Source organism: Patella vulgata, chromosome 8, assembly GCF_932274485.2.
Source record: "Patella vulgata chromosome 8, xgPatVulg1.2, whole genome shotgun sequence".
NCBI classification, from domain to species: Eukaryota; Metazoa; Mollusca; class Gastropoda; family Patellidae; genus Patella; species Patella vulgata.
Genome location: NC_065886.2, coordinates 36,130,722 through 36,145,925, shown reverse-complemented (window position 1 = coordinate 36,145,925; position 15,204 = coordinate 36,130,722). Strand labels below are relative to the sequence as shown.

The following is a 15,204-nucleotide window of genomic DNA, read 5'->3' as shown; positions in this document are numbered from 1 at the left end:
ACAGTTTTGTTTGTTTCGTTTTATTTCTGATTTTATATACAGCCGAGCACGCATTCAAATTCAGAAAAATAAACGAAACGAAATGGTAACCGAATTTACATTGTCATATTACAGTTACATAATCACAAACAATTAAACAAACATTATACGTCGGATTAAAATCTGATGACAATTTCGTTTCGTTATCTTTATGATTTCATAACAAACCGGGTAAAATTCAGTGAAATAAATGAAACGAAACTGTAATCTAATCTGAATTTCATTGAATTATTAGTTACATAAGAGGGATATTAAACAACACATTAAACACATAAACAGGTTTTGCTTTAAAAAAAATGGAAGAGATATAAATAAATTTAGTATTCTTAACGCCTATAGATGTGTAAAATAGACGTATGCAAGTATGAAACTAATAAGCGGATGTTAAAGGCCAGTACACACTAAAATATATTATGGCCAACGCCGTCAAGACAGTTAATTTTGTTGTCTGGTGGGTCTACCCGCTGAGCATACATAATTTGTTGTCGGGTCAACCTGCTGAGCATACACATAAACTGTGAGTTTATTTTTTGTGTGATGTTTCGATAAAAGAAAACATCCTGGCACCTATCTTATCGATAGGTTTCTGTTGTTCACCCGTGCTAAACTAAGGTGTGCGGCAGCTTTTAGTAAATAATGAAATATCACATCATGACGTATGGTACTGTTTATTTAGCCTTCAACGTCAACATTTACCACGTGACCGGATATGATGTTAAACTCACCCCTTTCTTTTGGCATGGTAGATATGTTTTGAGAATAGCAATGTCCAGAAATATCATGTCGCATACTTCTGAACAGAATCTAGGTTATCCACCCAAAGCTGTCTTGTTGTAGACCAGGCAACCAAACTGTATTATTATTCTTAATAGAATGTTACAATACATATGGTCATACTTATAGACCAAAACCTAGAATGTCAAATGTATATATTCGTAAGAATGTTACAGTACACTGAGGTCCCTCGAGACATAACCAGAAATCGTGCTGAATGGCATGACACACTTTTAGTTTTAAAATGACATTAATGATGACGAGAAAACAAGAAAAGCACCTTCTAGGAGTTAAATTGACGAATTCAATTCAGAATAGTTCAAACAGAACCTGATAAATTGATACATGTCTATAGATATGCATATGTATATTTCAAATAATTTAACTATTACGTAAATATCAATTACTTTATATATTACGTAAATATCAATTACTTTATATATTACGTAAATATCAATTACTTTATATATTACGTAAATATCAAATAATCTAAATAATACGTAAATATCAAATAATATAAATATTACGTCAATATCAAATAATTTAAACACAGATTATACATGTTTTACACATTTAAATAAATACATGATATTTATACATCATACACAAATTTAAAGATTGGAACAGGATCATGGCTGGTGTCATAGTCTCGTCGTAGTAATAGAGGCCGTTCAGATGGTAACTGTCTCTTGTGTTTATTAGGAAGACTTTGTTCTTTTATTTTATGGTTCTTCTTAAGGATTAAAACATCCTTACTACGACCCTTAATATGAATATACAACAGTTCTAATACTATATATGTACATATTTCTACATTTAAATATTTGAATCACCTGTTACGTCAATGTGTATAGTTATAAGAGCAGCAGCAGTGTATTGCAAGTAGAGTTCGATTTCTATTTCTTGTAGATTGAATTCACTGTAATGAGAAAAAAGAAATTCCAATTAATTGTGAAAATGAAATGAAAATGAAAAGGAAAATGAAAAGGAAATGAAAATGGCGTTAAACGTCCTACTTTTCTGCACCGACTGGGATAATGAAGACGGACATACTCCATGTCGTGTGGTATGAGTGAATTTTGGCCGGTTGCAGCACTACTTGCCTACTCTTATATAGAATTCCATCTGCCAAGGTAATCTTTGTACTTGCAGCCAACGTGTCTGCCTATTGCAGGTCTTTCTTTGGGCCTTAAATGTTATATAAACTATTAATTAGGTCTGTCATTGAGTCAAGTGGCGTGGTTTTAATTCCCCCGTTTGTACATGACAAGATGCAGGGTCGTCTGTCCAACCGTGTGGGGTTTCTATGGATCCTCCCACAGCTAAAGACTCCAATTAATTAGGCTGACTGGGAAATATTTGCAGTGAAAAATCTTATAGCAAATGCTACCAGTTATTCAGGGGAGATAACAATCTTTAATCTTGTGGGCTAAGACCAGTATATTTGAATTTGCTTATTAAATTATAGCGATCCTTTCCTTTTGCACTTATTTCGTCTTTTTCCATGGCAATGTGCGTCGAATTTTTCGTCTTAAATCTAAGACGAGTGTTTGAAATTTACACTTGCAATACGGCTGTGGTCAACAGTCACGATTCTGAGGCGAAATGATCAGTTTTATATAGTGTTATGGCCTATATTTTCCTTAAACAAGGCTTATAAAAAAATCGAGATGGTCAGTCCCCTTCATTAATTTTCCCTATTTATTACATTATGACATTTATGGTTCTTTGCTATAGACCAAGTAATGTCATTATTTTTAACATTAGAACTAATGTGGAGAGAATTACTTGTCAATACAGAATGCAAATCAAATGTGATTTAACTAGTTCTACTGCACCGACTGGACCATTGAAGACGGGCATACATCATACAGTGTGCTACGAGGGAAATGTTGCCTGGTCTACTCTTTCTTCGAATTTTTACGTGCTCGTTAATATGTTCGCGACACCTCTGTGTTTCATCCCATCCGAAAGACTAGATATTTTGTCCATGTCAGGGGCCCCATCCTGCACCACTGACAATGGGCAACCACACATAAAATCCCGAGGAACTTTCTCAGCAAACACGAGGACCGAACCCGAGAACTCTTAGATAGGGAGCCAACGTCTTACTCGCTGAGCCACCGCGGGTCCCTGCAATATATACAGTATACAAAATCGCGTGATTATTTGTCGAGTACGTTTTAAAATTCAATTTTCTAAATATGTTTATGACACTAAGGCTATATTGTTATGGCTATAATCTATAAGATTACCTTGATAATGCATATCTTTTTCCATTGTGCATAATCTCGTCTGAAAAAATAGTAAACAATGAAAAATATTGTCTATAAATAACATTAATATAGCTTGGTAGAATACTATCTTCTTACATTTATATTGCGTTTTGTCACGCAACAAATTGTCCAACAATACATCTGATATGTTACGCTTTATAAGTGATAAATCATTCATAGCGATATTGTCTAAATAATAAGACGTATTTCAGTTTTATTAAATCGGACAAAAATTGTTAGTATTTGTCACATTTAGTTTTGATGCCATTGCGAGCTTATAGAAGAAAATTCATATTGCTTAAATCCAGGTGCAAGGTTAAGCAACCATGTTAAATAATTGTTTGACGTTTATTTAAATAAGTATCAAGTGACATTCAAAATGGCGACTTCCATGGAAGTTAATTTGCTCTCTGAATCAATCCGACAAAATTCTTATTGATATGTGGACCCCTTTCTATGTCGATAAGAAGAGCAAGAGCAAGCCTCTTAAAAATTTACCCAAGGCCTTACACCTTCATTTTAAAATCAATCGAAATCATTACCCCGTCGTGTTGCTTATTGGTTGTTTCTTAACATTATGCAAGAGCTAAATCTGCCTATTTCAGGTCTTTCTTAGGCCTGACACGTTATCTAAATTATTAATTAGACATTAATTAACGTATCCAGACCATAATCAACTCTCGATGTCATCGCTAGCCTGCGATATTTACTGAATTAGGATCCGATTTGCTGTTCAACTTTCATTCATCATTAATCATGAAATGGATAATCGAGACTGTATGTTTTTATCGTACCATCTTTAGTAATAATGATCGAGGCTAGGCTGAAAATTCAAGTGCTAAATTCTCGGTTCAATTTGACTGAAATTTTTAGCAAATTCCCTTTACATTATCTTGTTTTTATCTAATGTCCCATGATATGTCTTTAAATGTCTTTGTTTGGTATTGTGCGGTTTCTGTTTCCAATTTGTGGGTAGTAAACGATAAACACGAAAAGTTAGTTACACAGATTTGTTTCTTTTCATTGAATCAATTTGACCCCAGCTGATGATTCAATCACACTTAATCTGTTCACCGGTTTATATTTGCCACACGAGCCAAGTGATATAAGATATTTACCCTCTTTCTAAAGTTGATATTAGTCCTAACCACTCTATGATTTAAAGGCATCACGGGACGAGAATTTATTTCCTCAGCTAAATCCGGGTTATTTTCTCTTCCGTCGTATAAAACACGTAAGGCAGAAAGCTGAAAATAGAAAGTTTAGCACGGGGTAAAATACAAATGATAGGAGAGTAGACATTGTATAAGACAAAACATTTAGGGTGGGGGCTGGTGGAAATGGGTCAGAATGGGTGGGACTGACCTTAGATCACAAGATCTGTCAATATGCTTGATTTCATTACAATGAGTAGGATCGCTTTCCAAACCGCGTGAGTTTTCTCCGGGTCCTCTGGTTTCCTCCCATTTGTTGAATTGAAATTGGATCATTATGTTTGTCACGCAATGACCTAGTTTGTGTCGAGTGTACGCTAAACCATGTATATATCTCGTTAAGGTGCACGCAAAAATGTGTAGACGGGTGAATCCCGGTTTTCCACCCTATTTATTGAATAACTAGACAACATGTGGGAACCGCGGGGAGTAGAACCCATTACATTCTAGTCGAGAATCCAGTGACCTTAATATCCCCGTTTGGACTGATTGTAAATTCTTCTGACTGGGGCAAAGACGGCGATTATTTGACGTTTAACAGTTGGTAACATATGTGCTCTATGACTTTATAGAGGATTTTTTTTTTAAAATCTGTGTTTTAAATAAAACAAGTACACGGAATCGCCAGAGATTTATGCCCTCGTGTGAATTTATCAAATATATTCATATTTAAAAAAAAAGAAAGTAAAAAAGAGAGGCACGCATCATACCGTAAAAAGCGAAAATAAATCTATCGTTAAGTTAAACATAATGTTGTTCATTGATGGATTATGGCTGAATGGACAAGAAAATCCATTCCTTAAAATCTATGAGGCATAAAGATAGGGGAAAAAAACATGCAAGATTTGTACAACAGATATAGTGAAATACTTTTTTTGTGGAGACTTGGATAAAATAGAAAAAAAACGTTTAAGATTCGTACAACTGATATTGCAGAATTTGTTTTTGTTGAGATCTGGAAAAACCTGAGGATTGATATATCAGTAAGGTATTATAAATTATGTAGCTACAGATAGTTCATAGATTTTGACGGCTATAAAGATGAAATCTGATAAACTATTGATTTCTCTGATATAAATCTGTTTGATAGAACAGTTTTCATCAAGTTAGATATGACAAATGGTTATTGGTGTTCATTCATTAATACGAAATGAAAAGGGGTTTAACGACCCTTTCTTCTGCTAGGATTGGGTTAATAAAACACGTTCTATGAGAGACATTTTGCCTAGACAGCGGCACCACGACCTACTCTTGAAACAATAATACGGCTTGGTGCGTATGGCGCTGGTGCACGAACCAGCAGGTCCCGAGCTGGATCCTGGTGTCCTCGGGTTTTCTAGCATGGTTCCAGCTTGTTTGTGATACACAAGGAAAACTGCCTAGTCGTTCGGGTGGGACGATATGTCTACCATTGACAGCACGGTATTCATCCACTGACATTTGGAAATCGAAATCAAAGTAGTTCATTATGTCTTCAAATCAATGTCCGCAAGAGCAGAAATTTAAATCGTTAAACTCTATTTCATTTCATTCGTTTATTAATAATACAAGATATTTATGGTTAAAAATCTCAAGGTTTGAGATGGAGAAGGTGTGATTTTGGTATAGAGTCTCCTCAACAATCATAAACAACGGCATTACCGTCAACTACCAATTTGACACTAAACCTCATTTTTTCGAACGTATTCGTACGTAAAATCCTTACTGAAACACAATACAGATAATCCAATCTGATTGAAAGCAGGTGTTTTTCAATTCGTTTTTCATTTTATATTCCGTAATTTATATTTTACCAGATCCAGTTTTACTTAACAGATCTGTATCATCAGTGTGTCGTGTACACTGTAAACAACCAATGAAAACCACTTGTTCCAATCATATATATCGATTTATTTATTTATTATCTAGCTATTAATGCTTCATATTCGGCTATAGTAGATCAGGAGATTAACTATAATACACTTCGGTAGTGTATAAATAATGCTACATAACACTTATGAGTGTTGAATTTAAAGTCTCTAACTCAATATCATCCAAAATCTTCGACATTGAAAACACGAATTATTTGTCAATGTAAATCAACATGGATGTTGTGATCTTACCGGGAAAAGATGGGTTTCTGATATCCAATATTTAAGACAAAATAAACATTTTACCATTGGTACACGAATCGTGTACCATAATGCGTTCCAGGCCCATTCTAACAAGGGACTCGAAGAACGGGGCTAGACATTCAAAAAGTCATGTCAAACGGTGACGGCATATTCATATCGGGAGAGCATGCGCAATAAATACAATGTAGACTAGAATAACCAGACGCTAGAAATTTTCATTCGATTGAGACTTCTGACATATTTCGCCGAACGTAACTGATTTTAAATTAGAGTAAAAATGGAAACGATTGAATGTAAATCAGTTTATATATATTCCTATTTCATTATTCTATGCGTTACGACCCATTTGTGTCAATTTCTAGGTCCAAATTATTAGCAATTTAGCTCCTTTAAACAAAACGAAATACCTTACTAATATGCCCTATTAAATAGAATTGTTCATGATTAGCGGATATTGTGTAAAAGCTCGCTACTACAATAAAAAAAACGTAACCAAATGTTCAACCACATTAAATCACAAAATGAGCAACATTAAGTGCGTGGGTTAAAAAAGAAAAACTTGTAAAGCATTGTCTTCTTTAACCCGTTCCGAACTTCAATAACCTAGTTTCTTAAATAGAAGTTATTGAAGAATAAAAACTACAAGTCATAACATTTTAATTCCGAAAACAATCAAAGTTTACAGCTGTTGTTTTTGTCAATTCAACTCGGAATATATAAATAAGTTATCCGGTCTTAAAGCCCGATTTTATTCATTGCCAATCAGAAGACAATAAAAGAGGAGGCTAGAATTCAATCTGGATTTCTATGTCGAACATCAAATCAGCGTAAAACATAAATTATTGGAATAAAAGTTAAAATCTAATGAGTAAAAAAATGGGGATTAGGAAGATTGCTTCAAATAAATCAATAGAAAAGTTTATAAATTTATTTTTTATTGTTCTATGGGGAATTCTAATTGTGTGGGTAAAATGATTCCAAATGAAGTGAGTGAGAATTGCAATCAGGAACTGGGATGTGGAAGAGCTTGACTCGACTCTAATTGCAGGCAATTTCCTTCACAACAATAAACCTAATCAGTTTGTTCCACCATTGAGCCGCTAAAATCAACTTTGATTTGAATTCAAACTTAGGCAAGCCTTCAATCGAAGTTCTAGCAATGGCGATTGTATCAATAATTCGGCACAAATTACACCGCGTATAAAGAAAAAGCGTAATCTACTTCGTTTCACTCCCTTCATCAGTACGGCTTTTACATGCAACCCTGCGCGCCATGTTAAGGAAACGAACGACGCGTCGGCCATTTATTGGCTTTCTATAAATCTTTTCGTCGCGATTAAAATTCATTTCAGTCGATACAGATTCCAATTGGTTTATTTTATATACGAGCGATCCAAGTAAAGAACTAATTTGTATTGAGTTGGCGGAGGGAGATCAACTCATTTGATGTAATTAAATGGGAGATCTAAGCGTACTATTTTCAACTTATTGAATTCACGCGCAATTCGCTTTTACAGCGACAACATAAAGAATATATTGTTCATGTGTGGAAGAGTACGTGGTTTACATGATACTATTTCTTTCCAAAACATTTAGAAAAGAATCATATTTAATAATTCTATCAAGCAACCATGGGGTACTTATTGTAAAGACAGTGCTGTTAATATTAGGCGGGGTAGGTCTAGTGATATAACATGTCCGCTTTAAAACATAAGGTTTGTTATTGAGTCAAGTGGCGTTGTTTCGATTAAACTTTTACATGGCATGGAGTAGGATCTCTTGCCTTCCATCGTGGGTTTTTTTTCCGGTTTATTTCCACTTCTAAGATCTTTACAAAATGCCCTAGTTTGTCCGAGTGGACGTTAAACCCCATTTCTATTATAATTTGTATTTCCTCAATTCACTACACCATTCATATAGCCTATTCACAAGAGATTTCTTTTTTTGTAGTATGAATAATATATCGAGGTCAAGGTTACGATTTCGACGTTCATTAAACACAACAGATAAAACCCCAGCAAACTTGTTGATATAAAACAATCACTATTCTGCAGAATGTCACACAAACCATTTTCACCCATATTAAATTGATAAAATTAAACTCAGAAAGAGAACTGATTTCCTTTTTAAAACTAGTCATTTCGTTTTGCCATGCAATGGTATTGTTATTTAAATTTACACAATTTAGTTTTAAAGAGAAAATAGTAATATCATTGAATAAAAATACATTTGAAAATGGAATCAAAATCTAATTAACAATGGTATTGTTATTTAAATTTACACAATTTAGTTTTAAAGAGAAAATAGTAATATCATTGAATAAAAATACATTTGAAAATGGAATTAAAAGCTATGCTTCTTAGGGCATGTAATTGTTTTGAGGTTACCCCTTTCTTTCTTAGCTTGGGAATCACGGTGGCTAAGTGGGTACCATACCTAAATATGTCATAGAAATAACTTTATTTTCAAGTGCTACCCGGTAAGATAAGTACATACCTTTTGTGTTTTTTTCAGTTGACTTGTTTGCATTACAGTAAAATTTGTAACTTAGAGATCAAGTTCTTTAAAATTGAAATTAAAGGGCGTATGGCTCCATTGTTTGGAATATTAAGATCGACGAAATTGGGTCTAAATGCACAATTAATGTAATATGAGTGCATATAAAGTGATTTATATTGAATTTCTTTTTTAAATATTGTAATTTCTATTCAATTATATGACCGGTCCAAATTTAATAGGGGGTCACGGTGGCTAAGTGGGTAAGACACTGGCTCGCTAGCCTGGAGGTCGGGTGTTCGATCCCTGCATTGGCCGAGAAAATTCACCCAGACTTTCCGGCGTGGTTCCCCCTTGTCAGTGATGCAGGACGGAGGGCCTAGTCATTCGGATGAGACGAAAAACCGAGGTCCCGTGTACAGTTGACAGTAGGAATTCGATATAAGAGTAGGCCGTAGTGCCGCTGTCCGGGCAAAATTTCCCACATAGCACACTGTATGGCGTATGCCCGTCTTCATTAGCCCAGTTCGGAGCAAAACAATAGGACGTTAAACCTCATTTCATTTCATTTCCAAATTTAATTACCGTCGTTTAAGCCTTTTTAGTCCAACCTTCACGTTATATTGTTTTTTTTTCTCGTTTGTGAATCAGCGATTACTAATTACTTCCGCATTGTCTTGTAGGGTATGTTTTTCTGTGTTCATTACAAATGGCACCCGATTTCACAGAATACACGACTCGTGTACTGGTTATGAAATAAATGTTCGGTGTGTCTTAAATATTGGATATCTGGATCCCATATGTTCACGGCAAGATAACAACAAGGATATTGGTTGAAATGGCCCGATATTGAATTCTAATTCGTGTTTTTAATTTCGAATATTACGGATAATATTGAGTTAAGAGGTTTAGCCCCTTTAAACGATTCTCGGGATCAATTGAAATCACCCAGGAATTAATTAGAGGCCCTTTACTTCGTCATCTGTAGAAAACAGAACAATTTACATTGTCTGCCATTCCACCTCATAACGTCACTACCGACTGGCTTGTTACTTTAATAATTAAAGACAAAATAGAATTTCCTCTTCGGAATTGTGCGTTGTCAAAACTTTACCCAATAAAAATTAGTAAATGTATAAATATACATCTACAGAAACTCTGCTTTAACAGGCTAAATCGATTCCAATAGCAACACTACAACACCAAATGGACGGAATTAAAATAAAAACATTCTACAAGGATGTAATTTGAAAAAAACCCCAAATAAACAAAAAAAACGAATAAGGAACTAACTACAATAGCAGAGGTTGAAGAAATATGATAAAATCTTGTCTATGGTAATATAAATTATTTTAACTTTTTGTTTATGATACTTGACTTTTGAGCTTTAGAAGGCAAAAACACATTTATATTAATAAAGTCTTCCTCGAAATATATTAATGAATGCTGATTAAATTTAGGGGTTGCTGTGTTGAAAAGAGATTAATTTTAACGGAGTTTGAATCACTTGTAAACTACAATATTATGAATGTTGAATCTAAACTACGAACATCAGCCCAAAAGCACTAGCGTAATCGGAGTGCATAATTGAAGAATTTCCGGGAATTATGTGTGCTTTATCGGGGGAAGGGGACGTAGTGGGGGGGGGGGGCTTGTTTTTTTTTTTATGATCTGTGGGATATTCGAACTTTATTTAGGAATTTGTGCTCTCGTAGCCTACGTGATTGGGCGAGGCAAATATTCCAGATTCCAGATGGCACCAAAACGTTTCACGAAGGGGTGGAGATAAGTAACTCTATAGAGGGTTATTACTGGACCAATAGATCATGAAAAACAGAGAACCATCTTTCCTTCACTTAATTCCCGCTAACATGCCGAATTAAAGTTTTTCGACCAGCTATGCATAAATTCCGCGCAGTAGGCCCATTTATTAAGATATGGTGAATTGAAAATGGTCAACATAGGCCCCCTTTCCAAATGCCAGCGCCACCTATCACCTTCACTAAAATCTTTTGATGGGCCCCATTTTAATCCGACTGAATCCAAGCCTTGGAGTTATATGTCGTTCACGTGTAGTTTTTGTAATGATACAATACACCCACCCTCCCACCACAACTTATAGTCGTAAAGCCAGATCAAGACAAATATTAAATTATCTTTTTATTATATTTCCGTACCCAACTGTTTATTTGTGTCCGGAAGTGTATGTGTACACTAAATGTTAGCATCTGATATTTCGGTTATTTGGAATGTATCCCGCATAATGTGTTTTGATGGGCTGTTGTTCATTTAAAATCACAGAACAAAAACAAAGTCCCTCGTTACCTGTTCTTTTGCTATTTTGATTGGTTTATTAAATACTATCCACGTGACTGTTTCCTGGCAACCTGGTTGCGTGAGAGAACCTTCATACGTCATATAATGTTCTGTTTTTGGAAGAAGTTTCTCTAATTCTAAATGGTGTATCATCGTTCTTTCTCCTAAAAGCAAAACAAAATCGGTATACAATGGCATGCAGGATGTGTTTGTTGCGCAATCAGATCACAACTTCCGATCACGTGATTCTGATTCAAACTCTCTATGATTGGGTTAAGTGCTCTGATGATTTTGATAATTTGATAGATCTGCAGACAAGGCTTCCAATAAAAGTTGTTTTCGTATGTAAAAGTCATTATTATAGTTGTCTAGTCGTGGAAGTCATGTTTGGGGAGTATTATCAATAAAGCTACACCCGAACACATCACATTTAGTAAGAAAGAAATTATACCCAATAACAGGACGTCCTTCATTGTATTAGATTTCAAAGACTCGCAGCAGGTCCATACGATGTTCAAAGAGATGTCAGATCTAGAGAGAGCCTCAAAATACAGAGAAAAAAATGCACTCTCGTAATAGCATTACAGATGCATTATGTGAGAAATAGATAAAGCATTAGCCGTTCTTGGTATAATAGTTAAGATAATAGATAATACAAAATGAATATATTGAAAATTTTAGTCAAATTACTTTATTCTGAGCGAAGTTATTCAAGTCTTTTGTTTTGGTAAAAATAACGTAGACTCGTGTTAATTGCTACCATTATTACGTTAATAAGCAACGCCTTGATTATACATTTTTAAATTAAATTATTAAATGGTGATCGTGTTTTATTCTTCTGTTAAAATCACGACCATCCTATTATCTTGAGATTGATTATGGGCTTGTAATGTGAATAAGTTTCAGTTAATAATTTATATGATATTTAAGGCCAAAAGAAAGACCTGCAATAAGCCGATTTAGCTTTTACATAATATATTTTTAAGTTGATATGATATCATATTGATAATATATCTTTAAGTGTTGTGTGAAAAGTTGTTTCTATATACAAACCAGGTTTATTGTTCTTATAACTGTAAATTGTACAAAATAGTTACCAGAAGCTAGCAACAAGAAGAGGAACACGTACCCAAGCAATAACTATTCAAGACAGTTAGCTTACAAGTGAGTCTACTCAGTGAAAATATATACTTTGTACAAGGTTTCGGAGCAAAGTAAATATTGAAAAATTTGATTTTCATACGGCTTACAGTATTATTAGTCGGACCTAGCAGGTCATGTGAGCCTACAAGTAATTAATGCCGAAATGCCGAACTCTATCGCTCAATAATTAGTTAATAGCGCCATACGAACCTCTATATCGTAATCTTTTAAGTTCCTTGGATATTAGATGAAATGCTTTGTTGATATCTTTTCCAATCTGCAGACAAGAAAACATAAAATATAATTAAAAAACATCGTCATTTAGGTGATATCATTATTACATCTGCAATAATTTCTGTCAGAATTGTCTCCTCCTAGCCTTATCTGATTACACTAGGTTGTCAATTGCGTCTAAATCGGTTTAATAAATTTAATTTTGTTTACTTAAACTGTCGATTGACGGATATATTTGAGCATTGGTTTAGTTTTATAGACCCAACATTTTTTAAATTTTGGGATAATACCAAAATCGATACATTATATCTAAGTAAACAGACTCTTTCAATTTTTCACCCAAATCAAGGAAGTGGTATACCAATCTTGAAACACTTCCATTTAAGACAAATGGTACTCACTGTATGTTAATACAAATATTACCAGTTCTGTATTTATACAAAGATTGCCCGTCCTATATTAATACAAATATTACCCACTTATATTAATACAAATATTAGCATACCAGTACTGTATTAATACAAAGAATGTCCGCCCTATATTTATACAAAGATTATCCATCAAATGTTGATAAAAATATTACCCGTCCTATATTAATACAAAGATTACCCGCCGCATGTTAATACAAATATTACCCGTCCTATATTAATACAAAGATTACCCGCCGTATATTAAGAAAATGGATTGACGTCTATTTCTTCAATCTAGTTCTTTTTGTCATAGTGTTTAATACATTGTTGAAAACACGCGTTTATCAATTCTTGCACATGTACTGATCTGCGACGAATGAAGCGTTTTTGTGGACTTCAGAGATGCTTTCTACTTTCCAAATTAAATGATTTCTACGCTATTCTAGATTGAAATATCTTCGCAGGACATTTGGGACCTATATAATATAAAATTATTTTTACAGAAATTCCCATTGGTTTTGTTCAACTCTATAAATCTACTCGTGTCAGTAATATATCAAAAAGTTTAAAACATAAGATCATTTAAAGCCGTGGAGGTTATACATAATTTCCACAATACAGCTGAGTCTGACGTAGACACATGTTATCCTTGGGTCGGTGTAAATATAACCATGGAATACATTATAGCTACCTGTACGCTTCATTCATGGCTGAATGGCTTACAGCGTGCGTGTTAGATCACACGGTCTGTCATTGAATCAGGTGGCGTGGTTTCGATTTCCCGCTTGTATGTGACAAGGAGTAGGGTCGCCTGTCCATTTTCGGGGGTTTTCTAGGCGTTCCCCGGTTTTCGCCCTCAGTTAAATATCCCTACGCATAAGCGAATTATTGAAATTAAATTGAACCATATGTTAGTACCGAAATGACCTAGTTTTTGTCGAGTGGGCGTTATACTCCATTTCTCTCTCTCTTTCATATTCTGTAGACACGTGACTTTGGATGAATACACTAATGTAATCGTTGGATAGAAGATCATCATAGCATGTGCTTGATGCACGTAGGATGTTTTCTGGAGATCACAGTAGACCCTCACAAATTCTCACCCGACGTAACATTAAACGGACACAGCTCACCAATTATTTCTACGCCGATCAAGGGCCAAAGCTATTTTTAGTCTCCCCCCCCCCCCTTTCTCTTTTTCCCATTTTTGCATGGTGATCTTTGTTGATCTTATGGTGTGAAATTGGAGAAAAGGTCGTGAAAATACATTTTCCGCCAGGTTTTGGTGAATATTCATGATTTTGAGGCGGAAGGATACTAGGGTTAAGAGATTGGTTAGGTTAAAATGTAGGGCGGAAAATGTTTTTTCTCTCTACTTCCAGCTTGTGTATCTCAAGTTTTTCATGATGAACCTCATATGTGCTTTTAGGCAAGAGGTTGCCACATGTTGCTCCATCTCTCGTAGAAAGGGTTTTACCCAATAAAAATTTGGGAAAAAGTTAGAGCCGGTCTAAGAATAGTGAAATCATTGGTGATCTGTGGCCAAACAGGGAACGGTCTGGTCGGGTATAGTTGATACTCTTTCGATACTTGACAACATTATAAAGAATCTATAATGGTTTGACTCTTCATTTAGGTATGCAAATCAATACGCCAAATTGTCATTGCTACAGGGGATTACGTAACCAGTACACATAATTGTGATCCTTTGTATATATAATGATTGGCCTAATACACTTATAGACATTGTTATCTAGTCACTACTGAATAGTTAATTTTGGGCACATTGCAGCGATTCAAAATAAAGTGGCATTTATTAGAGATTGCAGAGATCGAGATGGTTACCCGGAATCAGGATATATGTTTTAAAGTATTTCACACATTTTCTACTAAAACATATTATCTTGGACTGCTTTTTTTAATAGATAAAAGATACTAATTATCATTGCCAATATGAAATCCCGGTATTTAAAGGACAATATTGGTGTCAGTCATTATAAAATATGTGATAGAGCTCGTTAAATACATCCCAAATATAATTTTAACACAGAGATCATTGCAACGGGAGATGTGTAACAAGCACGTGAAGAAACGGGAAGTGACGTCAAACATGACAAACACGAGTTGTCCTTCTATATAACTGACTGAAGTAACGAGCGATAATAGACAAACGATCGAATTTCATTTC

General features: G+C 34.6%; 1 protein-coding gene across 1 annotated transcript in view; it reads right to left on the bottom strand.

Moving 5' to 3' along the window:
* Window positions 1-1,346: 1,346 nt before the first annotated feature.
* LOC126829650 (carbonic anhydrase-related protein 10) overlaps window positions 1,347-15,204 on the bottom strand; it is a 54,425-nt gene continuing 40,567 nt past the window's right edge. The window contains exons 6-10 of the mRNA XM_050559658.2: window positions 12,583-12,649; window positions 11,239-11,393; window positions 4,208-4,336; window positions 3,069-3,108; window positions 1,347-1,732 (exon numbers count right to left, since the gene is read on the bottom strand). Of these exons, the coding sequence (XP_050415615.1) occupies window positions 1,710-1,732; window positions 3,069-3,108; window positions 4,208-4,336; window positions 11,239-11,393; window positions 12,583-12,649 (414 nt within the window). The 3' untranslated portion in view covers window positions 1,347-1,709. The remainder of the gene's footprint in view (window positions 1,733-3,068; window positions 3,109-4,207; window positions 4,337-11,238; window positions 11,394-12,582; window positions 12,650-15,204) is intronic.